The sequence below is a fragment of the Crotalus tigris genome, unplaced genomic scaffold (genome assembly GCF_016545835.1).
Source record: "Crotalus tigris isolate CLP2741 ecotype Arizona unplaced genomic scaffold, ASM1654583v1 scf7180000018016.4438896, whole genome shotgun sequence".
Taxonomy (NCBI): Eukaryota; Metazoa; Chordata; class Lepidosauria; order Squamata; family Viperidae; genus Crotalus; species Crotalus tigris.
This window is the reverse complement of record NW_024096778.1, coordinates 1,826,427-1,844,810: the sequence shown is the minus strand read 5'-3', so window position 1 is coordinate 1,844,810 and position 18,384 is coordinate 1,826,427. Positions and strand designations below refer to the sequence as shown.

Below are 18,384 nucleotides of genomic sequence, written 5' to 3'. Positions count from 1 at the left end.
ATGTATTTAGTAATGTATATTGTCATTTACATGATCATAATTAACATTTCAATGAAATTCAGAAGTACTAATTAAATGACCGTGTTTTGGTAGTGGCATCTGAACAGTTTACTCTGTATCTTAACTTTCAAATCCTGAATGGCAGGTGAACAGAAGCATTGAATGCTATGAATTGCAATGGGCAGGTGAATAACTGCAGTTATGACTAGTAGAAAAGGCTGGTATTTTTAAGTTTAGCCATTATTTGTAGAGGTGTTGTCAAATGAAACAGCTATGTATCTCACTCTGCAGCTGAAACAAGATACACATAAAAGGCAGCAGATGCAAATCCACAGAGAGGAGGTTGTGAGGATCCAAAAGAGTGTATTTCCATTGTTAATGACATGCTCAGATGGGAAGACCTTATATCAAATATTTTCTTGAAAGAATTTTCACATATCTGTCAACAACATAATTGGATGATGAATTGTGTTTATCAATTGTTTATGAACTTTTTTTTAACATGATGACATTTATTTAAATTGCATGCATTTTGAAGGTGTTTGCCATTTGCGTGATTTCCAAGTGACCATAAGCCACCACCAAATGCTGTTTGATGCTCAGTATTTACTTCCTGGTGGCCTGATGCAGCTGTTCATCAGAATTCACAAAAAGCTTACAGTAACCATTTCAAAGGAATGGCTTAACACACCTGAAAGAATGATTGTCAGAATGAACATCCCATATCTGTTTTATGAATGGAAGTCTTGCTCATGAATAATTTGGTCTGCTCAGTTGGGATTTTTGTAGAAAATCACCCTATTGGGCAGCCTGCAATCAGGGTATAGTAAAGGGCTACCACATGAAGGAAAAATAGCGTTTCTTGAAATTATAAAGTCAGCGGTGGATCTTGCACCACTTCAGTTGATTGTGTTCTTTGTGATATGCTCAGAAGTAGACATTACATTCCCCCTCATCTTTATCAGCCTGGGCTCTCCTTGTGGGTAGATAGGCATCACAATCCAACATATCTGGAGAATATCAGGTTGGGTGAAATTGCTGAACACATTCACAAAATAACTAACAAAATGAAATTCAATGGTGAAAAAAGCAAGGTTCTACATTTAGGCAAGAAAAACCAAATGCACAAGTACAGCATAGGTGGCACCATGCTCAATAGTAGTAACTGTGAGAGGGACCTCGGAGTCCTAGTAGACAATCACTTAAATATGAGCCAGCAGTGTGCTGCAGCTGCCAAAAAGGCCAACACAGTGCTAGGCTGCATTAACAGAGGGATAGAATCAAGATCACGTGAAGTATTAATACCACTCTTCAATGCCTTGGTAAGGCCACACTTGGAATACTGCATCCAGTTTTGGTCACCACGATGTAAAAAAGATGTTGAGACTCTAGAAAGAGTACAGAGAAGAGCAACAAAGATGATTAGGGGACTGGAGGCTAAAACATATAAGGAACGGTTGCTAGAATTGGGTATGTCTAGTTTAACGAAGAGAAGGACAAGGGGGGACATGATAGCAGTATTCCAATATCTCAGGGGCTGCCATAAAGAAGAGGGAATTAAGCTATTTTCCAAAGCACCTGAAGGCAGGACAAGAAGCAACGGGTGGAAACTAATCAAGGAGAGAAGCAACCTAGAACTAAGGAGAAACTTCCTGACAGTGAGAACAATTAATCAGTGAACAGCTTGCCTCCAGAAGCAGTAAATGCTCCAACACTGGAAGTTTTTAAGAAGAAACTGGACAGCCATTTGTCCGAAATGGTTTAGGGTTTCCTGCCCAAGCAGGGGGTTGGACTAGATGACCTCCAAGGTCCCTTCCAACTTTACTACTATTACTAAAACCAGCATTGCATCATAAATGCGCTCTTAAATGTGCAGTAAAAGAATGAGGAATCATTGCATTGTGTCTTTCTTTAAAAAAACAATAGCTGTGATGCAGTTCCTTGTCTTTTGTTTAAATCACAGGTGTCAAATTCGTCACATCACGTCATATTGCAACTCTTTTTGCATTGCCGGCAATGGGGTGGGCACGGCTTTGGTATGATGAAACTGCAGGCTGGCAGTTTGACACCCCTGGTTTAAATGGAATTGAGTTAAACTTACACTCCAGATAAAAGTAAATGTAGCATTGTAGCTACAGATGGTAAATATATATAAAAAAGATCAAAACAGATTTATCTGAAAAAAATATAATGAGTTGTTTAATTGCAAGATAGTGTTAATGGATTTCTTAGGGAGAGTAGATAAAATAATGAATGGATTGAAATGTGTAATCTATAGGACAGTATGCTTGCTACGAATAAGATTATGATGCAGTTTTATTGCCTATTATTTAGAGGTGTGTTTAGTTCAACATTCTCTACTTTTAGTCTATAGTGAACAACATACATAACTACAACACTTTTATAACCTTCTAAAAATTCCCCATAAAGTATTCCTATTACAGTTTCTACTACTTTCTGTTTTTTTGCCTGTTGCAGAGACTGGCAACAAAAAGCTGAAAAGCACTATACAAAGAAGCACAGAGACAGGAATGGCAGCAGAAATGAGAAGTCGCATGGTTCGGCAGCCCAGTCGGGAATCAACTGATGGTAGTATCAATAGTTACAGCTCAGAAGGAAAGTGAGTTGAAGCCTCTGAAAACCAGACCCATTATATGTGTCAGACGGGCAGGCTGATTTATGGCAACGTTGGAAGCTTAGGGTGTCCAAAGTGTTGCAGCAGGGGGGCAGGTCAACTGTGGCAACCAGGCAGGAGAGCCAATCTTTTAAAGAAGGGGAGAAGGAAGAATATACAGAATTAGCAGCAATAGTGCCTATATAGGACAGCAGAGGAAGATAAATTGAGACAAGGTTAACCTAAAAACCCTGCTGTCTCATTGCAGATGAATTGAGTGGGAATTGTGGTTGCTCACTAGTAAAGAAAAAGTACTTCCCCGATTCTCTTGGGTGATTCTGCTGACTCTCTAGGATAAAATATCACTGGTTATGCTGTGGCAAGACTTATTGCCTGAAGGTCCCAGGAGAAAACTTTAGCCTAAATTGCTGTTTTAATATGTGATAGCTTTAATAGAGGCCCCAAAGGTGGATCGGGGAATTTCAAATGCTATAATTTGATTTTAAATGTGGGATGTTTTGCTGAGGTTTTCAGTTTCCTTTTAGCCAGTCATTGATCAAAACTGGAACTGCTATGATGCAGAAAAGCAGCAGCCTCAATCTGATCCAAGATTGAATCTGTCATTCAGTCAGAATGTTACGATTTTTTTTCACATTGATAAATGTAAATTTTGACAGGCATACTTAAATAAAGAATCTACTCATCTCTGAAAATAAGATAAGATTGTTCTTCAGTCAATTGGCTGTATTAATCCAAACCCATACATATTTAATAAGGCCTTTGGTCCTAAATACGTTGCCAAACTCTGCTATCAGGCTAATGTTGTCATGATAGGATACAGTTCTTGTATGTGGATAGGAAAAAGAAGTTGAAGGAATGTTTTCCCCAGCTGTGTTGGAACTGGACTGGGTGCACACCATTCCCCCCCCCCCCCGCCTAAGGGATTGGGTTGCCTCTAGATGTTTCTAGACCAAGGGAACAATAGACATACAGAGCTTCTAGAAAAAAAATGAGGATATTTCTTTATTGTCTTTACAATTATCTAGAGTCAGCATATCCATAATGCTGCCTGGGCATGGTGGGAATTGTACTTCAGAACACCTGATGCTTTCATTTGAGCTCATTGTGTACAGTGGGGTTCTTTGTTTCCATAGAACTAATATTGTCCTGTTTTATGTGACAATTTCGGAAATGAGTAAGATTTCCAAAAAGACTAGGGTTCAAGAATATGGCAATGTTCTACATTCCATATGTTCATTTGTAGCTGTGCATTTGAAAAAAGAGTCATGCCAAAATAATATAGCCACATAATATGAATTATGTTTTAGCCCTTCTACTGTTTTTGTTACAGCCTAATATTTCCTGGAGTTCGACTGGGTGCTGATAGTCAGTTCAGTGATTTTCTAGATGGGCTTGGACCGGCTCAACTAGTGGGACGACAGACTTTAGCAACTCCTGCCATGGGTAAGAGTAGATTTCCTTTACCTGTAAAACAGATTAGATGTTTAAAAATGCATTGTTTGAGAGCAGGGTGGTCAGGTCCTTATCTAATTAAGCAGTTTTTAAAATTTGTCCCACTTTTCACCCAAAGTCCTTTTGGGACTTTTCTTTGTACTAAGCTTGTGGTACAAAGCTCTAAGATTTATGTTCTCTTTTCACTTAGGATTTTTTATTATTGCTGAAAACATTTAATCACACGCTAGCAAAAACATTCAAGTAGATGAACAACGATGTCCAGAAAACATAGCTTGAATCCACTTTTGCCCTTCTGTTACTTAAAAGGGCATTTGAATCTGTGGGAAATCTTGCAAAACAAAAGTGTAGTTCCCCGTTGTATTTACAACTCTTCCTCCACCAACTGTCCTGAGGGGGGGGGGAACCCTCTGGGACAAATTTTCAGGGAAGCCAAGGTACTACAAGGGAAAGAAAAGCTGGAATTGCTGTGTTTCCCTGAATCCTGTACCTTCCACCCACTCGTGAGATTTCTGGATCCAGTCCGATGAATTTAAAGCAACTGGCTCCTCACGTGAGCTAGCAAACAGGCAGGAGAGCTGAGCAGTACAAAAGAGCTTTTTTTTTTTTTTTGCACCCCTTGATTCTTTCAACCATTCACCAAAACACCTGGGCAAACAATGCAGAAAAATCTCCAGGTTGGGAAACTTCATGTGAACAGCGGGCTGTCTATCCTGGGAGACAAAGGAGACAAAGATTTGGGGCAAGGGCTACTGTCACTTGTCATCTGTATAATAGAAGGCTGTAATAGAAGGCTGAGCAGGTCATTTCCTTCATGCTTCAGAGTCAAGTGGCCATTTGCTTTAGGAAGCAGTTTCAAAGAGATGCTCTTTTCAGAGTTAAATTGAAGTGCTGAAACATCACTCAACTCTAATGCATAAAACAGTTGAATTCTGAGCCACTTGTAACTATTTAGCTCCTTTCTCCTTCTTGGAATTTCTCAGTCCCATGATCTCTCCCAGAACATAATGAATTATATATGTAGTGCACTAGGATGGTGCCAATATTAATGTAAGATACAAACTACAAGCATGGGTGAATTCACTCTTCCCAAATGGCTTCCTTTGTAGAGAGTGAACTTCTGTCTGAAGATCTACCAGTAGGCCAACTTCTCTTTGAAAACTGTTCACTTGATGCCAACAGTTTTGACTTATGACAATCAGAAGTAGAAAAAACAGAAAGTTTCCTGAGCAGGAATACAACTGGCCACAACTTCAGCTGTTATTGTATTTTTATTTAGGGTAGAGTTTGTTTATTTCTATGTAATGTTATTCATTTAGAGACGTACTAGCTATGTTTGGGATACCACTGAGTCAGTTGTATTATAAATGATTGCTTGACTTTTTAGTTATAAATAATACACCTGCTGGGTTTTAGTCACTGCAGTTCTACAATCAGTCCATGCATGACTTAGGCTGAAAACAATTTATTTTTCCCAGTGACATTTTATTTCCGCTGTTTATGCTTTTAATTTTTAATAGGCTCTGCAGATATTCTAACATAGAAAACCAAGTGAAACATTTGTTCTTTTAAAAAAAGTATTTTGGGAAGCTTCTCTAATATATCAGAGATCTAAATCTTGTTCTAGTTGGAAAACTCTTGAGTTATTGCACCCTCTGCTGATGCCCAGTGGGTACCAAACAGATTTTTTTGTGGGGGAAAAACAGAATATGTATAGCAGGACAGGACTGTGGAGCTTGTTCTTTGAAATGATTCCGGCTGCCATAAGGCTATCATTTTTATTATTGACAGTCAACCAAGGCCATTACATTTAAATGTATTGTTCTGTTTGGGCCTTTGATGTTAGTCTACATTGCATACTACATAAAAGAAGTTGTGCCAGTTAGCTAAAAATGTAAGTTAAACCAATTGAAAAAAAAAAGGTAGAAAATTTAGCAAGTCAGCATGGAAGTGCTTAATAAAATAAGTAGCACAAATTGAGGTACACTATACAACTAGTTCGTTCGTTCCTTCCTTCCTTCCTTCCTTCCTTCCTTCCTTCCTTCCTTCGATTAATATGATCATTCCATCTCTGTCTTAGGAGATATTCAGATTGGAATGGTGGATAAGAAAGGACAATTAGAAGTGGAAGTCATTAGAGCTCGAGGCCTAATACAGAAACCTGGCTCTAAATCTACCCCAGGTAAGAAAAGTTCTACCTAGCCAAATGTTGATGATGCCATCAACATTTGGGGTGCTCTGGGTCCACATTTTTTCAGTGGGTATGAAGGATGCAATGTCCCCAAATATGGATTGAACAAACATTCAAACATTGCTCTATGCACAGAACTGTTGTGAATTTCGAAGGGCATCTGTCAGAAAGGGCCCAAAAAGTCAAGATGGTGGCAGCAAGTGTACAATTGAAGACCCACACACCTTTTTGTGGGTGTTTTGTTGTCTTCAATCACAAGGCCACCATGTCAACCTTTTTTGCTCCCCCCCCCAGATGCTCCTGGGGATGTTCTTTCTTTTTACCTTTTGTTCTTCAGAACTGTAGCATAATCACAGTCATCTAGGGAGATATTTAAGCTAGCTTCACTGCTACCACTACACTTTTTCCTGATTGTACATTCATGTGTTTTGCCATTCTATTATTAATACATAAATGTAAATATATTTTGTATATGCATGCATGCATGGATGCATGCATGCATGCAGATAGATAGATAGATAGATAGATAGATAGATAGATAGATAGATAGACAGACAGACAGACAGACAGACAGACAGACAGACAGACGGAGGGGGAGAGAGAGAGAGAGAGAGAGATGTAAATTAGAGGAAGTGCCATGAATGGCTATTCTTGGAATGACAGATCTAATACCCAAATATCATATCTCCTATAATTATCACTGCAAGAATAATTAGAGAAGTTATGAAAGAGTGGGTAAGGGGGGGAGCTTTGCTTGGCTCTCCTAACACTAAGAGAATGCCCAAGATCATAAAATGTGGTAGATGGTTACAACGTTTTGCTCATGGTATGCACTATAAAGCACATGGCATTGTTTAACAGAAATGCCTAATGAACCATTTGGTGTTGGACAAAAACGATGGTATAAAAACAAATGTGTTTTACTCACATTTGCCCCTTCAGCAGGCAAAACAACTTAAGATTAAATACGTTTTATGATTTTCATCTGTTTCTCTATGCATAAACATATTACTGGCTATAAAGCCAATAGATGTTGCCAGAATTACATGAGAAGTTAAATTGCAATGTTTTTTTTAGTATGAGAATAAAGCTCATTCTATTTTATGAGGCTTACTTCTGAGTAGCTACATATAGGATTTCCCTGTATACTTCCTCATAGAGCAGATGACAAAAGAGTGTCATAACTTAAGAAATCTTCCGATGCAATACAATACTCACAATGTACATTTCCAACATCATTAAGAAGTTTACAGAGCAAGTGAGGGATGCCCTGAAGCCCAGTAACCAAAGTCTTGAGTGCCATTCCCTTCCTTTGCACAAGTCAGTAACTTGTCATTTCCTATCTAGGAGAAGCTCAAATCTCTGAAAAGAATCCCTGATACAATGAAAACTATTTCAGACATCCCTACAGGGAAAAGTGTAATTTTCTAGCTCCATTTTTTTTGTGCTCAAACAATAAACACTAACCACTGGCAAAAAGATTTCTACCTCTTAGGCATTCTTTCCTAATCTATAATTGATCATTTGTCTGTAAGATAAAGAGAGAGAGAGGGCCAACTTCGATGTAGTGGTTAACGCATTAGGCTAGAAATCTGAAAACCGTGAATTCTAGTCCTACCTTGGGCCCAAAGTGAGTTGAGTGACCTTGGGCCCAAAGTGAGTTGAGTGACCTTGGGCCAGCCATCTGTGTCTCAGCCCTAGGAAGAACGCAATGGCAAACCACTTCTGAAAAATTGTGTCAAGAAAATTGCAGGGATTATTGAATATCTATTTATCTGTCTTTCTGTTTGCCTATCTATCTCTATCCATCCACAATCATTAGCCGGTACTTTACCTTTCTTTCTGATCTTCAAAAGAAATGTTAAGAATTAAACCACATAGAATACTTTTATGCTTTTATCTAAAGATTTTCCTGGTAATTGTTAATAATCCAAGTGACCATGCCAATAACTAAAAATATATTTGAGTTTCCAAGAGTTACGACAGATTTATACTTCCATAAGATGTTGTATGCACTAGAGGAGAATCCTAGATATTTGGTTCGTTACATTTTTCTTTTGTAACTTACCAGTTGCTGCTATTGTTCTTGTAATCATGTTGGTAATTTAAATTAATTTCTTATTATAGTACAAATGTCTTAAAACAAGGGAGTTATTAACTTAAGATGTAAAAATATGACATATTTGTACCTTGTAGCGCCATATGTCAAAGTATACTTGCTTGAAAATGGGGCATGCGTAGCTAAGAAGAAAACAAGGATTGCCAGGAAAACCCTTGATCCCTTATATCAACAGACGTTGGTTTTTGATGAAAATTCACATGGTAAAGTCCTTCAGGTCAGTAGATATTTCTATCTTGGTGCAGCCTATGATCACACTTCAATGATATCAACTGAAATCTGAACACTCTGGCATAGTTAGACCTAAATTCAGCTCAGAAAATATGAGACCCCCTCTGTGCAGGAAATGGGCGGTTAATAAATTTAATGTATAAATAAAATAAATGAATGAATTGTACCACTGTTTTATAGAGTAGTATGTTGATACAGTTATTGGAAGATTGTCCTTAGGTAGACGACATAAAAAATTGATAAATACTTGATGTGTCATCAATGACAGCAAATTGGTCTTAAAGAGCTTAATGAAGCTTTGTGAGACCCATTTGAGTTATGGGGCAAAAAAGAAGAAAGGGAAAAAAGATCTGCAGTTACAGAAAGAGAGCAAAAGAAAGAGAGATACAGTGATTTGGTTGGAAGACATTGTGAATTTTTAAAGTCCAAAGGATTTCTTTTGGACCCAGTAAGTGATTGCCTCCTGCTTACTGTATGTTTGCAGTCTACTATGTTATACTTGTATGTTTATCAACAAAACAGTGCAAAAATATCATATGCCTCTGGTGCTTTCCAATCTAAAGAAGCTAAAGTACTACACTTGGAAACTCCAACTGTTTGGAATTTAAAAACCTCTTACAATATATAATCACAGAATAGCCTTGCAGATAAGGTGGTCTTTTGCTGTTTCTATCCCAGAAGGTAATCAAGATCTAGTTTATGATCTGTATTGCCATGTATTTTTTTTTAAATTTATGGTCCAGATTGCATTTTAATATTGTAATAAGGAGCATACATCAATCAGAGTCATTTCTAATTAGAACTCCATGTAAGCCTAAATAATTAAATAAGTAAGTTGATACTCAAGTGTTAATTCTGCCTCTTGTCTTTGCAGGTGATAGTATGGGGAGATTATGGCCGAATGGATCACAAGTGTTTCATGGGAGTTGCACAGATCTTGTTAGAAGAACTTGATTTATCCAGTGTGGTAATAGGCTGGTATAAATTATTTCCACCTTCATCCTTGGTGGATCCAACATTGACTCCTCTGACTCGCAGGGCCTCCCAGTCGTCTCTGGAAAGTTCAACTGGGCCTCCCTGTATTCGATCTTAATGAACGTAACTCAATATCACTCAAGGCAATCAGTGGGAAGGGGAATAGCTATTTGCAACAATGAGGAACAGTTTTGAAAAGAGACAATCATCACATCAATTTTGCCTGTAGTAGTTGATCCAAAAATATGTCTGAGTTGCGTATTAAAAAGGCAGCTTAAATCTATTGAGCAAAGCAGTATATGAAAATATAGTCAATCCATCTAGCAAAATGAGCCTGATGTTTATCATTATCAGGATTTGAAGAGAGACTTTTGAGATTCAACTGGAACTACCATTGTTCAGCAGAGCCCCTGTCCCATTTTGTTTCTCAGCAGAAACCATAAGCAGTGTTAACATCTTGATATTTCTGTATTGTTACTTCTTCTACTTTTTTTTTCTATGTTCTCCTGCCAGTTTTGTAAAAAAAATCTTCTTGATGCTAACAGAGACTCTTCCTTTCTTTTTCTAAAACAAAATAAAAAAGGGCTGAAGTCTATCTCTGTAAGCACCTTTGAAAGTGTTCATTTGCAATCCTGCAATGCCAATAGCTGTCCCATTGTCCCTCCATTCTGGTTTTATCCACAACCCTTAATTAATAGGTGGAGAACTAGAATAAATGGCCAACTTCTGGTTTACGTTTGCTTCTTATTACAGCTTGTTACTGTTGTAAAAACAGAATATATTTGCATTATGCATTAAGGTGGGGTTTTTTTTTCCTGTTTTCAAAAGTTTGCATGAGAGAAATATGAAGTTGCATCTATTGTTACAGACTTGGTTTTTTTAAAAAAAAAAAACAAGCTTTGGCTTGTTTTTGGATTTCATTTTAATATACTGGCAATTATTTTTGTAAAGTAGTTGTTCTACCAGAGCTCATGAGAAAAAACATTAGAATCATATCATACACATATAAATATTGATTGGGAAAATATTGCACATCTAAAACTTCGAGTTATTATCTAGACTGTTTGAATTTTTGTGTTACTTTTGAAAAGACTTAGCTTCCCCTTTTAGAGCATGGTAGAAATTGTTCAATTTTCCACTGAATTTTTTTAATAGTAATTTTATTTAAATTTACAATTAAAAAGATAGAAACTAATACAAACTAAAAGAATAGAAGGAAAAATAGAAAGTACAGAAAAAAATAGAAATAAAAATAGAAAAGAGCGAAAAATAGGAATATGATAAAGAAAAGGAAAGAAATATATAAAAAAATACTTCCCCCTTCATCATAAGAAGCATAAACAATTTTAGTAACTTATCTTCTTTAAAATACAACAGATGATCTCTTCTTCCCACATCCCATATCTTATCTATGAAAAAATCCTTAAAGCCTTGTCAATCAAGCCTGATCCATTAAGATTTACCACAGATAACTAGATAAACCATTGTTGCATTCCTTCCTTTTATTTTAATAATCTTGGCATCACTTCAAATAATGTACTAGAACTTGATTTCTTCTCATATTTTTTCTTCGTCCCTTCTCACAAAATTCTTCAAAGCTTTAACAAGTTTTCTCCAGTGTGGCATCTTTTTCCATATCATTCCTGCAGCCTGTCATTTTTAAATCTACTTTCAGATCAGTCTCAGTCTTGTCCATAAAACATGTTCCTCTTCCATAATATCTTTCAAACACAATCTGTCTATTGAGGCAGACATTCTTAAAATTAGCTGTTGGGTCCATTGTTCAAAAATATCAATCAGTATGCCCAATGTTAAAATATTTTCCTTCATTCTGCATTAATAAGTCCAATTTAAGTGTTTTCCTTTAATCTTTAGTTCCTTCTGGTTTCCTCCAGTATCCAATCTTCAAAGTCTCATCCTATCATGTTTCTTTCAAAAATTCAAAATGAAGGCATTTTCCACCAGAAAGAATTATTGTAATTAATTCAGACATCTAATTTCAAATTCATCTGGACCCTGAGTCTGTACGTAACTTTACAAAATCAAAGTTCTAATCACCATTTTGCTGTTTATCCCAGTCAGAATTATTTTGCATTGCCAATTCCAGTTGAACTATTCTGCACTTATGAATGCTTTTTTTAAACTTCAGTTTACATATCTTTGAGATTGATGCAAGCACAAAGCTTGATTGTTTTAAAACAAAGTTACCTCGTGGGTGGGTGGGTGGGGTGGGAGAGGTATAGTTAAAGGAAGAAGAATAAATATACTTGCATTTTATTCATTCAAGTCAGCATTTCCCAACCTGGTGCCTTTGAAATGATTTTGGACTGCAACCCTCTAGGAATATGGTGAGTTTAGTGCCAACAGAATTGAAAGTCAACAGGTTGGGGGAGGCTGATCTAGATTCTTTATGGCCTTGAAATCCTTTGTTGTTGTTTTTTTAATGTTTTTGTTTTTCTTGTAAATGTGCTTTAAAATGCCCTGTAGAACAAGCAGGTGCATTGAGATATTTTTGTTCCTTTTATGGTGATCACACAAAATAGAGCAGCATGACCAGGAACTATTCCAAGCTGCATGTACATTTTTGTAAAAGAAAAAGAGGGGAAGGGGAAAAAATGGAGGGGGGAGGGGAAAAGAAAAAAGGGGGAAAGAAACAAAAGAAGTTTATTTAATAATGTATGTTAGTTCTACATAGGCCAGGTTGTATGTTGCATGTTCTTGTACAGTTTGCTCGTAAATTACGCTAATGAAGTAACCGAGAAATCTAAGCCATCCATTTTCTTCTTATAGACATTTTGCAGGTTTCAGCCAGGCTATCAGTTAGTCTGGTGCTAAATGTCTATAGATGGACTTTATTTTTTACCCTATGGAAAACGTGATGTAGTACGGACCAAATTCCTTCTAATAAATATTTTGGTGTAGATTCCTCCTGTGGGGCTGTAACACATGTAGAAACTGTGTACACAATTAAGTTTTCCTTCATAGACATAACTGCCTGCACCAAGTGAAATATTTATTATTATTATTATTATTACTATTATGATTTAATATTGCCAGAACTATTCTGCCCATGTTTCCATGGGGCACATGGATTGATTACTGCTCGACCTGCTGAGCAGGAAGAACTGAAGCTTTGGCACACTGACTAGATACTGTTTTGTCTTTTAGTGGCCAAATAAATAAATGATTCGGTAGTATCTTTCTATTTTGACCACTTGTCTTAACATCTCCCTGTGCTTTTAAATGAACTTCCAACTCATGTTATGTAGACATGTTTAATAAAATTTCCTTTTCATGTTCAGTTGCAGTTGTTGCCTTCTGTTCAATGTGTGCACTAGTAAAGTTGATTCCTGGCAATATATTTCAGTGGATTGGGCAAAGTATGTGTCTTTGGTGCCCACTAAGGAATTCTAAAAGAAAGCAATATTCAAGATCCGTAAGAAAGAGAGAGAGAGAGAGAGAGAGAGATCTGAAATGCTGTCTAGTGCTAATTAGTGCTATGACCTTGCTAATGTACTTTTATGAATATATTACTGTTATGTCCAATCAATTTTAGTTTAAGCTGGATCAGTTTTAATACTTGTCTGTATCTTGCTAACAAACCACTCTCTCAGAATTCATGTAGAGCACAGGTGTCAAACTCAATCGCATCACATGAAAGTAGGGGAAATACTGTCATCTGGACTATAATAGACCTGTTCTCGAAGCCGACTCATTTCATCGCCTGCAAAGGATTCCCATCTGCCCAACGACTGACTAAATTGTTCCTGAAACATCTCTACCGGCTGCATATATCGTGACATATCACATTTTTTGCCTTTGCGGAGTTGGGGTGGGCGTGGCCTGCGCATGACACATCAGACCTGTGGGCTGCCAGTTTTGACACCTGATGACATGGCATAAATAGGGTGCTCAGTCTTCATCAAGGCAAGCATATCATTTGCTTTATTTGCACAATAATGTCATGACCCCTGAAATATCACCATGATGTCATTGCAGTTTCTACTGGATGCTTACACCTGTATAACATATTGGAAACATTAATATATATACCTCAATATTATATTATCAAACGCACAGAGGATTTCTTGAGCATTTGAATCAAGTATCCAGCCTATATATTAGTTTATAGTCATTCAATCAGTTCAAATTCAGCACAATAATTTGAAGATTACTTTAAGAGATTGCAGTGAATAAAGGGGACGCTTAGGTTTAAAGTGTAGCCTAAAGTACCTCAGTTTCTTAAAAATGGTTTTGTATTGGAAAAAAATTGAGTTAGAAAGTGTGTATAAATTGTGCTGATTGAATGCACATCGCTTTTGTTCAAGAGGACAGCAGGCAACTCTACAGGCCAGTCCAAATGTAGTTTCACTTTTTCATCTGAAGATCAAGAAGGTAAGTCAGTATGAAGTAAAGGGTGCCAGGGACATCCAACCTCAAGGCACGTTCCACAACTGGAATCTTCTACAAGTGGTGGAGAAGCAAGTTCAACTATCATCTACAGTAGTGGTTCTCAACCTTTTTAATGCCGCGACCCCCAACCGGTCGTAAGTCGAGGACTACTCAACTGGTGCAGCACCGTTTGCAGAATGGGACTTTTGGCGGGCTCAGAAGGGCAGAGACAGCCTGGACAATTCCTATTGGTTTTTGAAAGCCAATAGAATTAGACTCTATTCAAGAGAGTCTATTCTATTGTCTTTCAAAAGCCAATAGAATAAAAGGGAGTAGCACAGCTAAGGAAAAGGGGGAAAAATTGGCGGACAGCCTTGTTTGGTGACCCCCATGAAATGGTCGTTCGACCCCAAATGGGGTCCCGACCCACAGGTTGAGAACCACTGATCTACAGCAAACTGTCAAACTGCCGGCCCGCAGGCCGGATGTGTCACACAGAAGCTGTGCCCCCCCCAGCTCCGGCAAGGGGGAAAAAATTGCAGTACATTGTGACACATCATGTAACGCGGCAAGTTTGATACCCCTGACCTACAGGGGGGAAAATGGCAATACTTACCATTTGGAAAGGAGGCAAGTATATAAGTAGTCCTTGACTTAAGATCACAACTGGGACTAGAATTTCTGTTGCTAAGCAAGGCAGTTGAGTCACACCTGACTTTATGACCTTTTTAAAAGAAAATCACTGCATTTATTAAATGAACCATGTGGTCATTAAGCAAATCTGGTTACCCCTATTGACTTTGCTTATCAGAAGCTAGCTGGGAAGGTGGTAAAAGGCGATCACAGGAGGCCAGGATGCTGCAACCCTTGTAAATGACTGATTGTCAAGTGCCCATATTTTGATCAGGTGCCCATTGGGATGCTGTGATCGTCATAAGTGCAAGGACCAGTTGTAAATCATCAGTGCCATTGTAACTTTAAACTCACTAAACAAAATGGAGGACTACCCGTAAAATGGAGAGCTATTGTCTTCATGCCATGCAAGAAACCTTTGGCTGTTGTCTGAAACAAGATATTGGATTAGGTGGACCCATCCTTTGTCCAAACAGAGCTGTTGAGATATTGAAACAGCCAGGATGAAAAACACTTTGCACCTGCACACTTCTTCCCTTTCAGAAAAACAAAGTGATATATTGTATAAACTACCAGGGTCTCCTTCCTAGCTGCTTTTCACTTCAGAACACATGCTGCTTCTATCAGTGGGCAGTTGTTTACAATAAAATATACCTAGCATTAGAATGCATAAAATGCTGGGTTACATTTTCAGCTCAGTTAAAGAAAATATTGAATCTTACCAATTTCACTGAACAATTATTTTGTGGAACAGTGAGATCTGAATCATCTGCTGAAAAACTTCAACCTTCTGCAACCAATACAAGTAAAGAAGCATTTCCCAAAATGACCACAAGGTGACACGAGAGACTTATTTTTGAGAGGCACTACAGCCTGTTGATTATTGTCTCAGGTGATTACCCTGACATTAACAACTTCAGAAATCGGTGACTCTCATAACGGATATGTAAATGCTACTTTTTAATCTCTCTTTCTTTTTTTAAAAAAAAATCAAAACAATTAGAATCATCTTTTTATTATTAGCCATAGAAAAACACAACATTAATAAGTGACGAAGATGACTTCATGCTTAAATATCATTTTCACAAATCATCTTTCAAACAATTGTGTAACATTGGAGGAAGTCATGCACAGAACCAAGAAAAATTATTTTTATCACATTGGCCAATTAGAAATTAAATGGTTTTCCAGAGATTGGGTTTCATTCTTGTATGATCTGAACAGCACTTTCAGATTTCTGATCATTTGAAATATTCTATTTCTCTGTTCCAAAATCCAGCACTTCTTCATGCTTCTATCTGGGGAAGGAATTTTTGTTTTTGTGTGAAACCCTGTCCTCAAAGAAGCTTATTGTTCACTACCTCCTCCCCATGCATATTTTTGCAACCAAAGTAAGTACTGTAATCTCTTTATATTTTCATTGAGAAAAACATTGGTGCATTACTCTTACCTAAAGATACTTCAAATTAATTCATTTTGGGGGCATGTCACCCAACCATGGATGGTTATTTTAAATGCACTGGAAGGTTTAATTATGTGACACTTTAGGACAATTGAATAGTCCAAAAAGGAACGACCGATGATTTTTGTTCAGAAAGCCTACTTTAAAAAAAAAGGGTGAGGGGAGGATCCAGTGCCTATAACATTAAAAAGATATTGAAACTTAAAGTCTTAAAGTCTTAGAAACCTGCCACTAAAGTGAAATCCATGGCAACATTAATCTATTTCAGCCCCAAGAATCATAATGTATGGACCAAGATCTGATGGAATTACTTCACACATTGTTCCTCAGACATCCTGAAATAAGTTGGCAAGAATGTTCTTGTTGTCTTGTGACCCCTAGCAGACTTGGCCTTTGGTTGTGTTGTATTTTTACTGCAAAAGTGCACATAGGATTTCAGTTTTCTCTGCAGTTCAGCCAGAAAATCTGTCAGTGCCTGATGGCTTAATTTTAAGGAATTCATTAATTGACCCAATCCAGCCACTATGTTCTATCACAGATGTAAATTAATGGAACATGAAGGTTTGCAGATTTCATTTCCAGCAATGCTGGGTAATTATGCCAGAACTTATATGACAGCAACTCGTAAAGTAAATGGTGGGGAGTCATCCTTCTATATTTTTTTTCAATCTCCCAGAAGTTTAATGGGCAAGGAAAATCAGATCAATAGAAGAGGCAGTAGGACCAATATTTTCAGCCTTTGGAGGGGGGAGGGCGAAGTTGTGCATCTGTAAGTTGTTATGTCTTGCAAAGTTTTAAAACACTTTTTACTAGTACTTTTTAGTACTTCTTTTTATCTCTATCAAAATGATAAAAAATGTCCTCTGCTAAAAATTTGTGATTTGAAACTGAATTTCCCCCCAGATGTCCATAAGTTTTATTAACTACAGAATAGTCTGAGATACAAAATTAGGCCCTGCAGGTAAGATTTGGCAGAGTCAGAAGCAAAGATCTTAGATCAAACTGATCCCTGTGTCAAACTCTCCTCCTCAAAGCATGAAACTATCAGTCCATTATGTCAGCAGGTTGGAGAAAGAGGTACAAAATTTGAATTGTGTTTCTGCTATAAATAGTAATTAAAAGAACAATTAAAGGTGCTGCTTGTTAATATAGAGCTCATAGAGAATGGCATTAGAGAACAACCTGCAAGGCAAGAGCTAGATAAGAGGAAGTTGAGCCCAGGCCAAGAACCTACATATATTTGATTAAAGGTCTCAGACAGGCCCCTCTCTAATTCACATAAGATAACATGAAGGAGAGGGGGGGCAATTCAGGCTTGCAAAATTTTGCCACTATACTGTAATTCTTACAATAAAAGAAGTCCTGGTCTACATATCATTCGTCTCTTAGTCTGGTCTACTTTGTTGGGCTGACACTTATCAAGGCCTTCATGGAACAGGACCAGATTACTTGAAGAACTGCCTCTCTCTGGCTGTGTTTCCTCAGATCTGCAAGGAAGGATATGCTTCAGGTCCCATCGATTACGGACTGTCATCAGGTGTGCCACAGCATGAGTGTTTTTGAGTCACAGCCAGGGCTTTTTTTCTCATAGAATGCCCAGAACGGAGTTCCGGCACCTTTTTGGGATGGAACCTTGTAGAATAAGCAAGGTGGGTTGTATGACATGTGCGAGTTCTGGCACCTTTCCCCCCCCCCCCAAAAAGCACTGGTCATAGTGCTTGCTTGCCCTCTGAAACTCCCAACCACCTGAAATTAAACTGGCCTCTCCACTGCTGGCTTTCCAGAAGCCTTTTAAGACTTGGCTGTTCTTTCCAGGCATGAGGGCCAGCTAGTTATTTTTATTTTGAGGTTTTATTCTGCCAGTTCCTTTTAATTTATTATTTATGTCTTTATATAGTTGTGGAATGCTATGTTTTTTTCTCTGTCCAGAATCACTTTAGATTAGAGAGAGGGGTGGGTATATATTAGGAAAATAAAAAAGGGAAGGGGAAAGACGAAAGAAAAGGAAAAGAGGAGGAAGACTGCATTTTAGACTTAATGGCTGGATTTCTTCTTTAAAGGCTTTTGTATTTCTATAAATATACCAAAAAGCTGTCTCTTTGAATCCCTGCTTGCAAAGCTTCTAGTCCTCATACTGGGCAATTGAAAGCCTGACAGAAATCAAAACAGAAACTTTGTAGAGAAATGTCATTGCATCTTCTGCATACCCATAATGGAAGTTCTTGTATCCATAGGATTTGGTGTGTCTATAATCTTTGGGAAGGATCTGAAAGGGGGGGGGGGAAGGATCAGAG

General features: G+C 37.6%; 1 protein-coding gene across 49 annotated transcripts in view; it reads left to right on the top strand.

The window, feature by feature from the left end:
• Positions 1-10,844, top strand: part of RIMS1 (regulating synaptic membrane exocytosis 1) — a 262,195-nt gene extending 251,351 nt beyond the window's left edge. For all 49 annotated transcript variants that reach the window (XM_039346675.1, XM_039346689.1, XM_039346686.1 and 46 more), the window contains 5 exons: positions 2,479-2,620; positions 3,966-4,078; positions 6,168-6,269; positions 8,475-8,614; positions 9,503-10,844. In XM_039346675.1, the coding sequence (XP_039202609.1) occupies positions 2,479-2,620; positions 3,966-4,078; positions 6,168-6,269; positions 8,475-8,614; positions 9,503-9,721 (716 nt within the window). In that variant the 3' untranslated portion in view covers positions 9,722-10,844. The remainder of the gene's footprint in view (positions 1-2,478; positions 2,621-3,965; positions 4,079-6,167; positions 6,270-8,474; positions 8,615-9,502) is intronic.
• Positions 10,845-18,384: the final 7,540 nt, after the last annotated feature.